Source organism: Acanthochromis polyacanthus, chromosome 19, assembly GCF_021347895.1.
Source record: "Acanthochromis polyacanthus isolate Apoly-LR-REF ecotype Palm Island chromosome 19, KAUST_Apoly_ChrSc, whole genome shotgun sequence".
NCBI classification, from domain to species: Eukaryota; Metazoa; Chordata; class Actinopteri; family Pomacentridae; genus Acanthochromis; species Acanthochromis polyacanthus.
This window is the reverse complement of record NC_067131.1, coordinates 7,731,869-7,744,536: the sequence shown is the minus strand read 5'-3', so window position 1 is coordinate 7,744,536 and position 12,668 is coordinate 7,731,869. Positions and strand designations below refer to the sequence as shown.

Here is a 12,668-nt window from a genome sequence, read left to right as displayed (position 1 = left end):
TGTGGTCAAGAGCAGCAATTTACCACAATTCTATACAGTCCTGCTAATTAACTCAGCTTAATCTATGTTTTCATCCTATTCCCGTGGACTGAAATTGGCAGCTTTGTAGGGAATGTAAACACAATCAATTCTGAAAATGATTTCCTCATCCTGCCAGCTCTCTGTGTTTTTGCTTGATTCCCATTCTGGAAACACTGCTTTGTCTTTTTTTCTTTCTTGGTCTGTCTGTTTCTTGCATTTACAGTCACATTTCTCGACTTTTAACAGAATATTCCACTGTAAACATGCCTGTAGGATTGCTTGCTTTCTCACAGAGGACAACAGCTACTTGAGAATTTGTGGACAAAATGTCTGTAGAATCTTATCAAACCAAACTGCAGCATAACTGACTCCTCCACTGTCCTCTCCTATGCTCGGTATATTCCAAACCTCCAACTTTTTGGTGAAATGTGATGAAACACAACTATTTAAATATTCATCCAAGCCACAGCCATGCACAAAGCCATTTTTGTTTTCTTATTTGGCACACATAAACCGGTCCTTGATAGTCTGGGAATACCCAGACTGCCTGTGCACTCATTGTCATTTCGTTTACTAGGCAGTCTGGCGACCTGGGGTTGAATTTGTCCCTGAGTCAGGGATCCAATCACAGGACGGGGAGGGACAGTTAGACGATGACGCACACTAAGCGACTACGCGCAATGCATGATGGGTTGTTTGAGAAGAAGCGTTACCTTTGTTGTCGTGTTTCCGAAGGAACAAGCTAGTGGACTCGGTGGGTTTGGGCAGGTCTTTTTCAAAGTCCTCGGTGTCTTGGACGGGGTGGGTTCACGTTGTCTTTTCGATACGCTGCTTAACCGGACGTTCTCTTCCCATTGCCTGAATAAAGGAAAGTCTTTTTCAAGCCGACCGAGTGTGGAGGTGCAGCGCTGGCAGCATCTGTTTGACTGCTCCGGCTCCGGGGTGACTATCAGGTCCATCATCGCTAACCTATCTGATATGGTCGGCGTTGTTTTTGACACAAACATATCTGTGGAGTGTGCATAAACACGGGGTCCACTTTCCCTCATGTTTACTTTACATAAACGGCAAGAATCGTCCGGCGACATGGCGAAAGAAGCAAACACATGAGCAAACACAGCAATGATTCTTTTTCGTGGTGCTGCCGTCGCTCTGCATTTACGTCAGCGGCTAGCAGTGACACGATTGGCTGTGAGCTTCAACTGCCCCAGACTGACTGACATATGCAGCGCCCAATCAACGGCTGTGGAAAATTTTAAACTGCTCCACCCCTACAAGAAAATGAATAGCAGGTACCCAGCCTGTATCTCACTTGAGATTCAGGCTGGTGGTAGCCAGCCTAGGTCCTTGAGGTTTATTGTGCGCAGTAATTGTTTTGAAAACATGGTTGTGTACAAAGAACAATTGAAATAAAATTATGATAACAATGAAAACACTTAAATTTTACAATAATTTGACAACTAAGTAGTAATGCGTACCTACTGCAGCATAATACACTGCTTTCAAACACCTACATTTTTATACCAAAATGTAGCTATTCAGTCACATTAAGCCAAAAAAGGCTAAAGAAAGCTATCCTGAAGAACATGTAGCCGGTATTACCCCAAACATGACTAAATGTATCTATATTAAGCCAAAGTATTGCTTTGTGCACAGCCGTATTTAGCCATTTGGTTTGTAACTGGGATGGTTGACTTCACCAAGCAAAACTGTGTGCAGAGTTGTGATAACACTGGAAATTGTATTTTTCCCCAAGGAGTAATACAATACAACAGGCCATATATATATATATATATATATATATATATATATATATATATATATATATATATACCGGGCTTTGCAAAAGTTCTGTTACACTTGTTGAGACATTCACGAAAATGAACACAAAGATTTTTTGGTGCAATAAGATAAAACTTTTGGGTGGCCACATTTCTGATTAATATTATCATTAACACATATATTGAAATATTTAGAAAATAAAAAATCATCTTATTGCACCAAAAAACTGTGTTCATTTTGTTTGCATTTTGCAAGTGTAACAGAACTTTTGCAAAGCCCGGTGTGTGTGTGTATATATATATATATATATATATATATATGTATATATATGTATATGTATGTGTGTGTGCGCGTCAACTGGAAACTGTAGTAATCTGCAGTAATGATTGAGAAAATGTATTAAGCTTTGAAGTTTAGCATTGAAATTAAGTGCTGCACTGGGGTTTTTTGTTTTTTAAAAAAGAAAGAACAGTACATTTGGTGGTTTAAAAGTGAAGAAAATGCCGAATCTGGTGCTCTTCAGCAAAGATTGAAAAATAATGAAGATCCCATTTCTTATTGATGGAAGTTTTCAGTGTTGGTCGTCAGTCCAAAGAGTACTCAAGGCATTTTAAATATGGAAATCCTTTATGAATCTTCATTGCCTTTTAGAATCACTTTCTATATGTACTTTATATTTGCCTCGGGTGCTCTTTGGACTCCCAGTCTAAGGACTTCCATCTATAAGAAATGGGATCTTCATTATTTTTCCATCTTCAAAACCACTGGAACTATCTTGAATTTTAGCTGATCAAAACTGCAGTATGTTGGAGCGAGTTGTTATACCTTTTAACCTACAACTGGTGAGTGTTTCATTTCATAACATAGGTTTCTGTTTCTATCTGTTATAAAAGATAAGAGGCCATTTGAGGTCACCATGATCAGTTACAGAGTCATAAATCTGAGCAGTAAAACAAAGCTGAGCTGAATTGAGACTTCTCCACCTGAATCTAAAAAAAATGTTCTTGCCACCTTTCATTCAAGGTGTGTTCTGAATGTTCAGTTCTGAGATGAGATCAGAACACAATTATGTGCCACAGATTGAGTGCGGATCATCATTGGGTGTAGCCGTAGCTGCACAAAGAGGTTAAAGAGCTTGATGAGACTCAGCTGGGTGCCCCGTGCCTGGTCTTCCATCCCTCACCACCCTGGGGTGACAGCTTCCCCCGCCTGCAGGCTCCTCTAAAGCCTGCCGTGCGTTATAAGTCAATGAGATATTAATAATTAACCTGAGCCTTTTTTGTCACAGTGAGACTAGACTCCCACGGCAAGACAAAGGAGCCGACCGGGCCTCGGCCACTGAGCCCCTCGACGGTACTTTTCCACCGTGAGAAAGAGAAAGAAAAGAAAATGAGCGAGAGTGGGAGAGAATCGGAGAGCTCGAGCCCACAGATGGCAGGCTGAAACATGGCACTGCCTCTTAAATACATGAACACAGACCCTTAGCCGTTTCAATGGGGAACCAATCCCTCTTGCAATTACCAATTGACAAGCTGCTTGGCTGGGGGGGACTTGGGCCTTTGCCTGGTTTCTGCCGGAGCCATTTTTTCTCCTAATGGTTTGTGTCTTGCATGTATGTGTGCATGTTTGTGTGTGTTTGCATTTTCTGTTTCAGAAGCTGGTGACTCAGCAGTCTCCTCAGCACTGGCATAATACTCACAACACGCAGCGAGATAAACCCACACACACACACACAAACGAAGGCTCAGCAAGTCATCAACGGCACTGCTAATAATAACGTGCTGATGAAAAGATTGCGGATAGATCTGGGTCACATAGAGCTCTGCATATTGAGCACAACACTGACAGGACAGCTGTGAAACTGAGAAGGGAGTTTGCTTTTGAAAGAATTCGGTCAAATAAACAAAAGACACTCTTATCAGGATGAAAGTCCCCTAATGACTATTTAAAGGTGTAATATCAGCTTTAACTTGGTGTGTTTATCTCGATTTCCAGAAGATGACATAAAGCTGTAATTTACCAATTTTGCGTCGCATTTTTTTGCAGAAAGTTTGGCTTCTTCATGATGCACATGATTCAAGTGTGTTATTCTAGAGTCTGATTAATTTTTAGTGGTGAAAATGAATGAAAATCAATGGCCACTCAAGGCAGAAAAATGCCTCAAAGTCTATTCATTTCGATACACATTCAGCACTCGTACCTTTAAAAGATCGACCGTATTGCAGAACACAAGAACCCATTTTCTCAAACATAAATGTGTTATTTTTTTCAACTAACTGAACAATAGAGTATGTGTGCAAGTCGCCAGTTCCTAGACCCCAAGGTCACATCTTCAACAACATCTTTTAAAATAGTAAGAAATATTGAAATTGTCAGTGTTATTAAAAAGGAGAACATGCTCTGCAAAAAGCAAATGTTTGGCATGTTGGTTGAAATAAACAAAAGATATTCTTATCGAGATCAAAGTTCCGTCATGACTATTTTGAGGAGTAATATTAGCTTTAAGTTTTTGGTGTGTGTGCCTTGCTTTCCAGAAGATGACTTAAAGGTGTAATCGACCAATTTAGCATTGCAGAAAGGTTGTTGCTAGAGGTACGGACCCGTAGCCTGTGGACTACGGATACGGCACTTTCCGTTTGCCAATCAGATACGCGAGAACTGGTCACGTGACTCCCGGTAGACTCGAGAGGTACGGACCCGTAGCATCGGTACTACAGGTACGGACCCTAACCCTAACCTTAACCTTTGCTTACCTTTCAACAGTTTGCAGTGGTTAGCAGCTTCTTGACTCGTGAGACTCTCATACGGGTCCGTATCTGTCGGCAAATGGAAAGTGCCGTATCCGTAGGCCACAGGCTGCGGGTACGGGTCTGTATCTGTAGACACTACCTTGCAGAAAATGTGGCTCTGACATGATACAGATGATTCAAGTGTGTTATTCTAGAGTCTAGTGATTGATTTTGAGGAATTGATGAAAATAAATGGAAATGAACAGCAGCTCAAGGCAGAAAAATGCCTCAGAAAATCTGTTACAATGCAGAACTTTAGATCCATTTTGCATCGAAAGTTTGTAGCTAAGCAGATACAAAAACCTACAAAACAGAAAGCAAATGCTTATGATCTATTTGTTTAACCCTGGATATAATTTGTGGTTAGGGAGGACAAAAAGTTTCCATTTGGTGGGTTTTGACAGTTCAGTTGTCGCGCTGTCAGCTTCTCTTTCACACTCACGGGAGGTTTTCGTAAAGCAACAGGATGGGGGAAAAAAAAAATCAAGTGTCTCTTTGCGCTTCAACCAGGGAATCCCCTTTGTGTCCAGCTCGATTGGAAAGAACCGTTAATCTGTGTAAAGTGAGAAACCACGTCGCAGCTGTTTGCTGATCATGATTCAACATTATACAGCCTTTGTACCGAGCAGCGATAACGGCGGCCGCAAACTTCAGCAGAGGATGTGAAGTTCTCCAAGTTATCTGTCACTTTCTGTTGCCATAACATGCACGTAACATGGTGGTTTCCCCTATTCAGTTGGGCTGTTTTTCATAAGAGGCTGCAGCTGTATTATTTCAAGGCTGTTATCTGCGTCTCGTAAATATCAGTTAAAAGAGAGAAGAGGGAGATAGGAAAAGTGAACCTCGAGCGGATTATGATAAAACCAGGCTCCCAACCGACAGGAGTCATCCGTTTATTTCTGTCTTTTTTTTTTTTCTTTTTTTGAGGTTCCTGATCCACCATCACTCACTCCCGTGACCTTTTATTTATCCCAGAGCCAGTCAAACTGTGATCACATTCTCACCCTCAAGGCCAAGACTCCTGCAGCGTCACTGAGCGGCAGAAAACACAGGCAGCCACACACACACACACACCCCTCCCTCTCTACCTCCCCCCCACAGGGTGAGGAGGAGAAAGCTTTGTCTAGTTTTCGCATCTTATGTCACCCACTAGGCTTGGCTGAGCATAAAGGCTTTAGATATCATCGGGCCGTGTTCCCCTCCAGGTCGTAGTTTGCTTTATTGTGGGAAAAGGCCTGTGTTTTGGCTGATGGTGCTTTCACTAGTCTGGTATGAAAAACTACACAATGAGCTGAGTTGAGTGTTTTTCCATCCATCGCTGGCAGGAATAGGCAGCCAGGTGGCAGGTCACATTACAAAACGCATATTATAGTTGTATTTATTTAGGGCAAAGCTAAAAATGGTTGTTTTTTAAAGTTATGTTCCTACTTTTATTTGTCAGCGTAACGTCCCCGTTGCTAAGCTTCCACTTGTTGCCCCTGTTCCTCTTTTTAAAAGTGTGTGTTTCGTAAATGCTGTGATGACTTTGCTTCAACACGAGGGGTATTTTTGCCTGAGACACAGAGTGAGTTTGTGGTTTACCACTTGAAAATTAGCCCTGATTTCAGCCAGATAAGTGCCACCTTTGTTGCGATGTTTGCAAGATTACTGAGTTTGTAGCATTTTGTCTATCTGGACAATCTCCAACAGGCAGGTCTTTGTTTCGTGCGAAAGTTTCTGTGCGAACTTACCCTAAATTTGCCCTGCATGTCCCCAGTTTCAGACCAAAACATCACAGAGTTGCGCGCTGTTGAACTTTTCATCTCTGCCCTCATGAACATCTTATCTGTTTTATCTGTCAAGCAAAAGGCCTACTACTACTAAATCGGGTCCTTTTGCTTCCTTCTGTACCCCCATGTGTCTTTGTGTATGTTAAGCATAAACTGATGGGAGGGTTGTCATGCCTTTAACATTGCGGTTGGGATACCTTGACAATCAGCTGCCATACATCTGAGCAAAGCAACGCCTCATTGCGTTATGTTAAACAGCCCCCGCTTTCCTTTATTTCTGTATCGTACCTCATCTCTGTATGTCTTTGATGCACAGCTGACTTTCACACATAAGCGCACTCGACGTATGAGTCACTCGTATCCACTTTCATTACACGGAGGAGCGGCCTGCCCTACAAAAATGCATCTCCATCTTTTATGGAGCCGGGTATCATGTTATATATCTATCCATATGACACTCTAAAGCCAGTATATTCTTTTATTGCCTGTGCAGTATATATTTGATACCCGTGATGTGACCAGCTTGAACAACAGGTTAATCCTCTGTCGTGTCATAGCTGTAGTAGTAGATTAGAGTCGCATGTACTTGTTTTTCCAGCATGTGGAACAATGATTCAGATAATTACTTCCATTACTAATAGCAGTGCACAAGCATTAGCAGCAGAATGTAGGACTGGGTTAGTCTCTCTGGCTGATGTATTATATGTGACATCATTAGATTATTAATACTGAAGCAGCACTGTGTCAGCAGCGTGTTTTCTGTTGGAGCTTGTTTGAGCAGATTTATATCCAGTTTTATACTCAGAGACCCACAATAAATCTGAGGGCTTGTGCGGTGATTTATGGTAGAGCTTACTCTACTTTTGCACTTGAGTTTTGGTTAGGAGAAGTTTTTTTTTTTTTTTTTTTTTGGTCCCTTCCCGCTGTTGCCAAGTGCTTGCTCAAAGGGAACTCTGGATTTGTTGGTTTCTCTGTAAGGTTTTCATGTTACTCTGTGAAGTGCTATGAGATGACATATTTTGCAAACGGGCGTTATATAGATATAAGTGAATTGAATTCTTTGAAGTGAAACATTGTCAATGGTTTTAAGGTTAAAAAAAAAACAGTATTTGGTTTGAAATGTTGCCCTGATTGTGGTGCTTTTAGTCAGAGGCAGAAGCCAAAAAGGGTGGAAACCAATAGTTTATATCGGTGTGTTTTATTTTATAAATTTATTATATAAGGTGTAAAAATGTGTAACATCTTAATAGTAACTAATGCTGTGAAATATGTGCGGCAGAGTTGAAATTACAATATTCTCCTCTGAAATGTAGCAGAGTGGAAATATAAAATGACTCGAGTAAAGTATCTCAGAACTGTACTTACTAGTAAAACATTTGAGTAAATATCCTTGGTTACCTCTCATTAATGATGAAAACCTACAAGGCTCAACCAGTTATTTAAAATCAACATTCTACAGTTCTCAAATCCTAAAATGACATCTTCAGCAACTTCTAACTTCTTCTGAAACGACCGTAATTTTGAAATTTTCCATGTTATAAAATGGAGAACGCGCTCTGCATCCAGAAAATGTTTGGTATTTTGATTACTAAACTATTTGAATGTTAACCAATTATCAAACTTGTATTTTGCTCAATTACTGTCAAATAAACTTCTATGTTCATTTACCATTACCCAAGTCCGTGCAAAATCCATACTGCGTCAGTAGTTCCCACTCAGAACCCAACCTTGGTATCATTTACTAACTTTCTGATGAAGCAGTTCGTTCTTTCAACGTGGTGGCAGCTGTGCTGAGCTAAACTCTTGGCTGCTGCCCACCTCCTACCTCATAACTGACCTCATCCCGACGTGAAGGCTGCGCACTGTCAGTCAAGCTCAGGAAGCGAAACTATCTCTTCACGTGTATTGATATTGCATTGACCTGAAGGACGTGCAGCGAGCCGCACATTACCTCACCGGTAACACAAGCTGCATTGTGCTGAATTTTGCATGGTCACATTGACCTGGTTACTCCTTCATTATTCATGACAACGGGAGGAAAGCAGCAAAATGAATACACGCATGCATGCATGCATATCGAAAAGACGGAGGCGAATGAAGATTTTGGAGAGCATCAGGTTGGAAAGATGGTGCGGTCGATGCTGTTGGCTTCACTGTTTGACACATAAGTGCCATGTGACTAACTTGCTTGTGTGTTCATGCCTGTTTGTGCGTGTGTGAACTCAATCAGTCCTCGGGCAGAAAAGGGTGCGGGAGTAATCCAGCACAGGAGACATAACACCCCGACCATTAGTGGACCAGCTCACATAACCCAAGAGCTGGCAGCTGACAGACATGCGTAAACACATGGCACCGCTTCACCGTATTCAACGCAGCCTCAGTATTCAACACCTCTCTTCACCGCCGCCCCCCCTCCCTCCCACAGCTTCTTCTTTCTGTCGCTACACTTGGGCAGCTCACAAATATTTGCCATGGTCCTCTGCGAGCTCTCAGAAGGCAGGATTAATGGTAGTGTGTGCTGCACACCCAGGGCCAGACAAAGAGTCCCCATCTGGAGCTCCAACCCGTGACTGGGGGAACAGAGGCAGCACACAGAGCCTGGTCAAGGCGGCCCAGGGGAGAGAGGAGGGGGGATCTATAGGCACCACTTCATAAATGAGCAGGACTCCTGGGCAGTCCTGCAGATGAATGAAGGGGGCGTCTCGCTCTTTTGATGTGATGGGGAGGAAAGGGGTCCTGCATGCCGGCCCTGGGCCTGGTGCCACGCCAAATGGATTACATTTCCCCTACCAGCTGATTAAACAGCCATATCTGCATCCATCATTGGGCCCTAAGCCAGACAATGGCAGCAGTCAGTGGGGAGATGGGTGAGACCCAACCTGTGCCTCCTACAGCTTTTCCACAACTTAGGAAGCCAGGTAGAAAGATTCTGATTATAGCCTTGGTTAGTGGTTCCTGACTGTTTGTGTTCTGTGACCTTCATGTATGTTTGCATCCCTATCAAGAAGCATGAAAGTAAATTTGATATTATAGAACTGATAACTGTGCAAATCATCACACTTAATACAATTCCACCTGTCTGTCCAACTTATCCAACATGAATACAGCCACAACATTAAAACCAACTGCTCAGCACTGTCCTGCTTGTTCTGCCAAAATGGCTCTGACCCATGGAGGCACTGGGATGTTTGCAGCAGATCCTTTGGGTGCTGTGATATAGAAGGTAGGGCCTCCATGAATTTGGCTTGTTCCAGTAGGTTTGTTTGTTGACTTATGGAGTTTGGAGGGCTTGGAGACTGGGTTTGGGCTCTTCATTGTGTTCCTCAAGCCATTCCTGAGCAGTTGTTGTGGTATAGCAGGGCAGATTGGGGGAAGGCATTAAGACCGCCATTGTTATAGGTGGTATGCTTGGCCTGCGACAATGTTGTATAGGACCCTCCTCAGCCGCCAAAATGGCTTTGACCAATGAAGGCAATGGCATGGGGCCTCTGGGTTGTCTTGAGGAGTCTGACACTGGGATGTTGGCAGTGGATCCTTTAGGTTCTGTGATATGGGAGGTGGGGCCTCCATGAATTTGGCTTGTTCTGCCACAACCCGTGGATGTGCAACTGGATTAAAATCTGGAGTTTTTGAAAGCTGGGTTAGCGCTTTGAGCTCTTGGTCATGTTCCTCAAGCCATTTCTGAGCAAGGGTGCATTGCACTGCTGGGGAGGCCATTGAGGGCTGCCTTTGCTTTGGGTGGTATCTTTGGTCTGCGACAATGTTGTAAAGTTCCTCTTCTTGCCACCAAAATGACTCTGATCCACTGAAGCATGGACATAGGACCTTTGGTGGTACCCTGTGGTGTCTGGCACTGGTAGTGGATCTTTTAGGTTGTGATTTTGAAGATGAGGCCTCCATGAATTTGGCTGCAGATACTCAGTCTTGTTCAAATCTGGTAGGTTTAGAGGCTACATTAGCACTTTGGGCTCTTATCCTGTTATTCGATCCATTTCTGAGCAGCTTTTATAGTGTGGCATGACACACTGTACTGCTGGAGGAGGCTGCCATGGACTGCTATCGCTATGGGCCATGTGCTTGATCTGTAGCGATGCTTAGGTAACATCCGCAAGAGTGACTTATGGTTTATCAGCAGTTTTAATGTTGTTACTGATCAATGTGCATATGTATCTAGTTTTTTTTTTAATCTAGTTTTAATTCACTTCATTGTAGTCCACACTTTATAAAGCACTTTGAACTGCACTAACCCACGTGAAAGCTGTTATGTAAAAATAAAGTTTATTGGTTGATTGTCTATTAAGAAACAAGACAATGCGACTATATAGGGCTCTACTGTAAAACAGAGCTTGCATGGTACAATATCAGTATTTAAATGCTGATGTTTCGCATCTACGTTTTCCATGATCATCTTCATAGTTTTGTGTGTTGGGTGCTCATCTGTACAAATTCCAGTGCTGTTGAGCCTGATGGGAATGTCAGGGCAACACCACAAGTCAGTAGGATTCATCTTCTGGTGACAATGCATGTCTGGGCAAAAAAAATAAGAAGCTAGTTCAGCGAAACATCAGTAAATCATTATATGTGCTGAAATGTTTTTTTTTCTTCTCCAAACTCTTGCAGTTTTATTCTTCTTCCAGCTGCTCAGCTTTACTATATCTTTTAATTGGGTCCCAGCCCCCTTGTTAGAAACCCCCACCAAATTATTGTCCTGCCTTTATTTTTAGAATCAGGTATTTTTGGAATTAGGAGCTCTCATTAAACTCACCAGTGGGTCTGTTTTACTTGCCTGCAGATATAATAGAAAAGTCTGGAACACTGTGTGACAGCTGGTGATAGAGACAGAAAACATGCTACTGCCCTGCATGGGCTTTTGGCAGGCGACAGCGCGGATACCTTTAGGTGTGAAGATGGCAACAACAGCAGAAAATGACTGGGAAACCTTCATTTTCATTTCTAGTTCTTTCTTGTTAGTCACTCTAGGAGGACACAGGCCATGTTTATTATCAGGACTTTGCTCAGACCGTTAACAAGGCTGCCTTTCCTGATTTTTCTTCAGCCATCGTGTCCTGCTGTTTACGAGTTGGTCCATTCAGTATTGTTAATGTCGCTGATAGCATCAGACTCCTCGGGCCTTCTTGTTTGCTGACCGTTGTGTGGCTGCTGTTTGTTCCTGTTTCTTACCGTGCTGTGCGTCCTCAAGCTTGTGCTTTTGCATCTCCTCCCTCAGGCCCAGCGACGAGAGGCACCCAACGGTGAAGGCCGACGGCACTGTGGACAACCTGGCCCAGGCTGTGGAGCTGATCCTCAATCAGAGGAGGCACTGAATGTATAGGAAACTCTCCACTTACTGTGGAGAGTGTACCCACAGTGGTACAAGCAGGTGCCCAGTCGTGTTAACATATAGGCTATAAAAGCGTTTTTTTTAAATAGGAAGGGTGTGCTGCATTGAGGTAATTCATGTATGTCAAAACAGTACAAAATGGAACAAAAACCTGTATAAACTCTCACAACTCACTGCACTGTCAAACATAGGAAAGCCATCTGGCACGCCACATAGTGTCAAACAAACTAGAAGGAAATGTGCAGAGCTATTACACGGGTCTGCAAGAGATAGCTTTGAATGCTTTAGAGCTGCACAGTGCATTTGTCAGTACATGATTGGCATAGATAAGATACCTCAAGTTGACATGAATGTGCCTGTAACCAGCTGCTGACTGACTGTTAGAAGAGGGAAAGTAAAGCCGAGTGTTCCTTGCTAGTGTTACTCAGATTCTTTGTCAAGCTACTGTACACGGAGACCGTTTGTTGGCAAACTGGAAATGCACAGTGGTTGCACAAATGTAGCTGTGCAGCATTTTAGGGTGTTATGTGTAGGAAAAAGCAAAAAAAAAAAAACAACTTTTTTTTTACTGCAGTCTGTAGCAGTCACTAATGTTGTTTTAAATAAAACTAATTTACTCATGTGCATGAAGGCTCCTTGGTGTTGGAAATTTGTTTGAGTCATTGTCACAGAAGTTCTCAAGGTCTCACAGCACTGGGGAAAAATGTAGCCTTGGCTCTGGTTTAAACTGGAATTCATATCTTTTGTTTTACAATAACAAGTCGCTGGAAATGGGAAGTGAGCTGGTCTGAGAGATGATAAATGCAGATCCCAGTCGAAACGTGATGAATTATGCCATCGCCTAAGCTCATGTTTCCCCCTCTGTAAACAAAAATGAGGCGGCCTCTCCATCATCAGAGCGAAGAATCACAAATCTACAAGTGCTTATCTTTATTTACTTGACTTTAGGCCACTTCTGCTGGGGAT

At 42.7% G+C, this 12,668-nt stretch overlaps 1 protein-coding gene across 1 annotated transcript in view; it reads left to right on the top strand.

Annotated features, from left to right (window-relative positions):
- Window positions 1-12,326, top strand: part of lhpp (phospholysine phosphohistidine inorganic pyrophosphate phosphatase) — a 28,216-nt gene extending 15,890 nt beyond the window's left edge. Inside the window, exon 7 of the mRNA XM_051939746.1 lies at window positions 11,589-12,326. Coding sequence (XP_051795706.1) covers window positions 11,589-11,685 — 97 coding nt within the window. The 3' untranslated portion in view covers window positions 11,686-12,326. The remainder of the gene's footprint in view (window positions 1-11,588) is intronic.
- The last annotated feature ends 342 nt before the right edge of the window (window positions 12,327-12,668 follow it).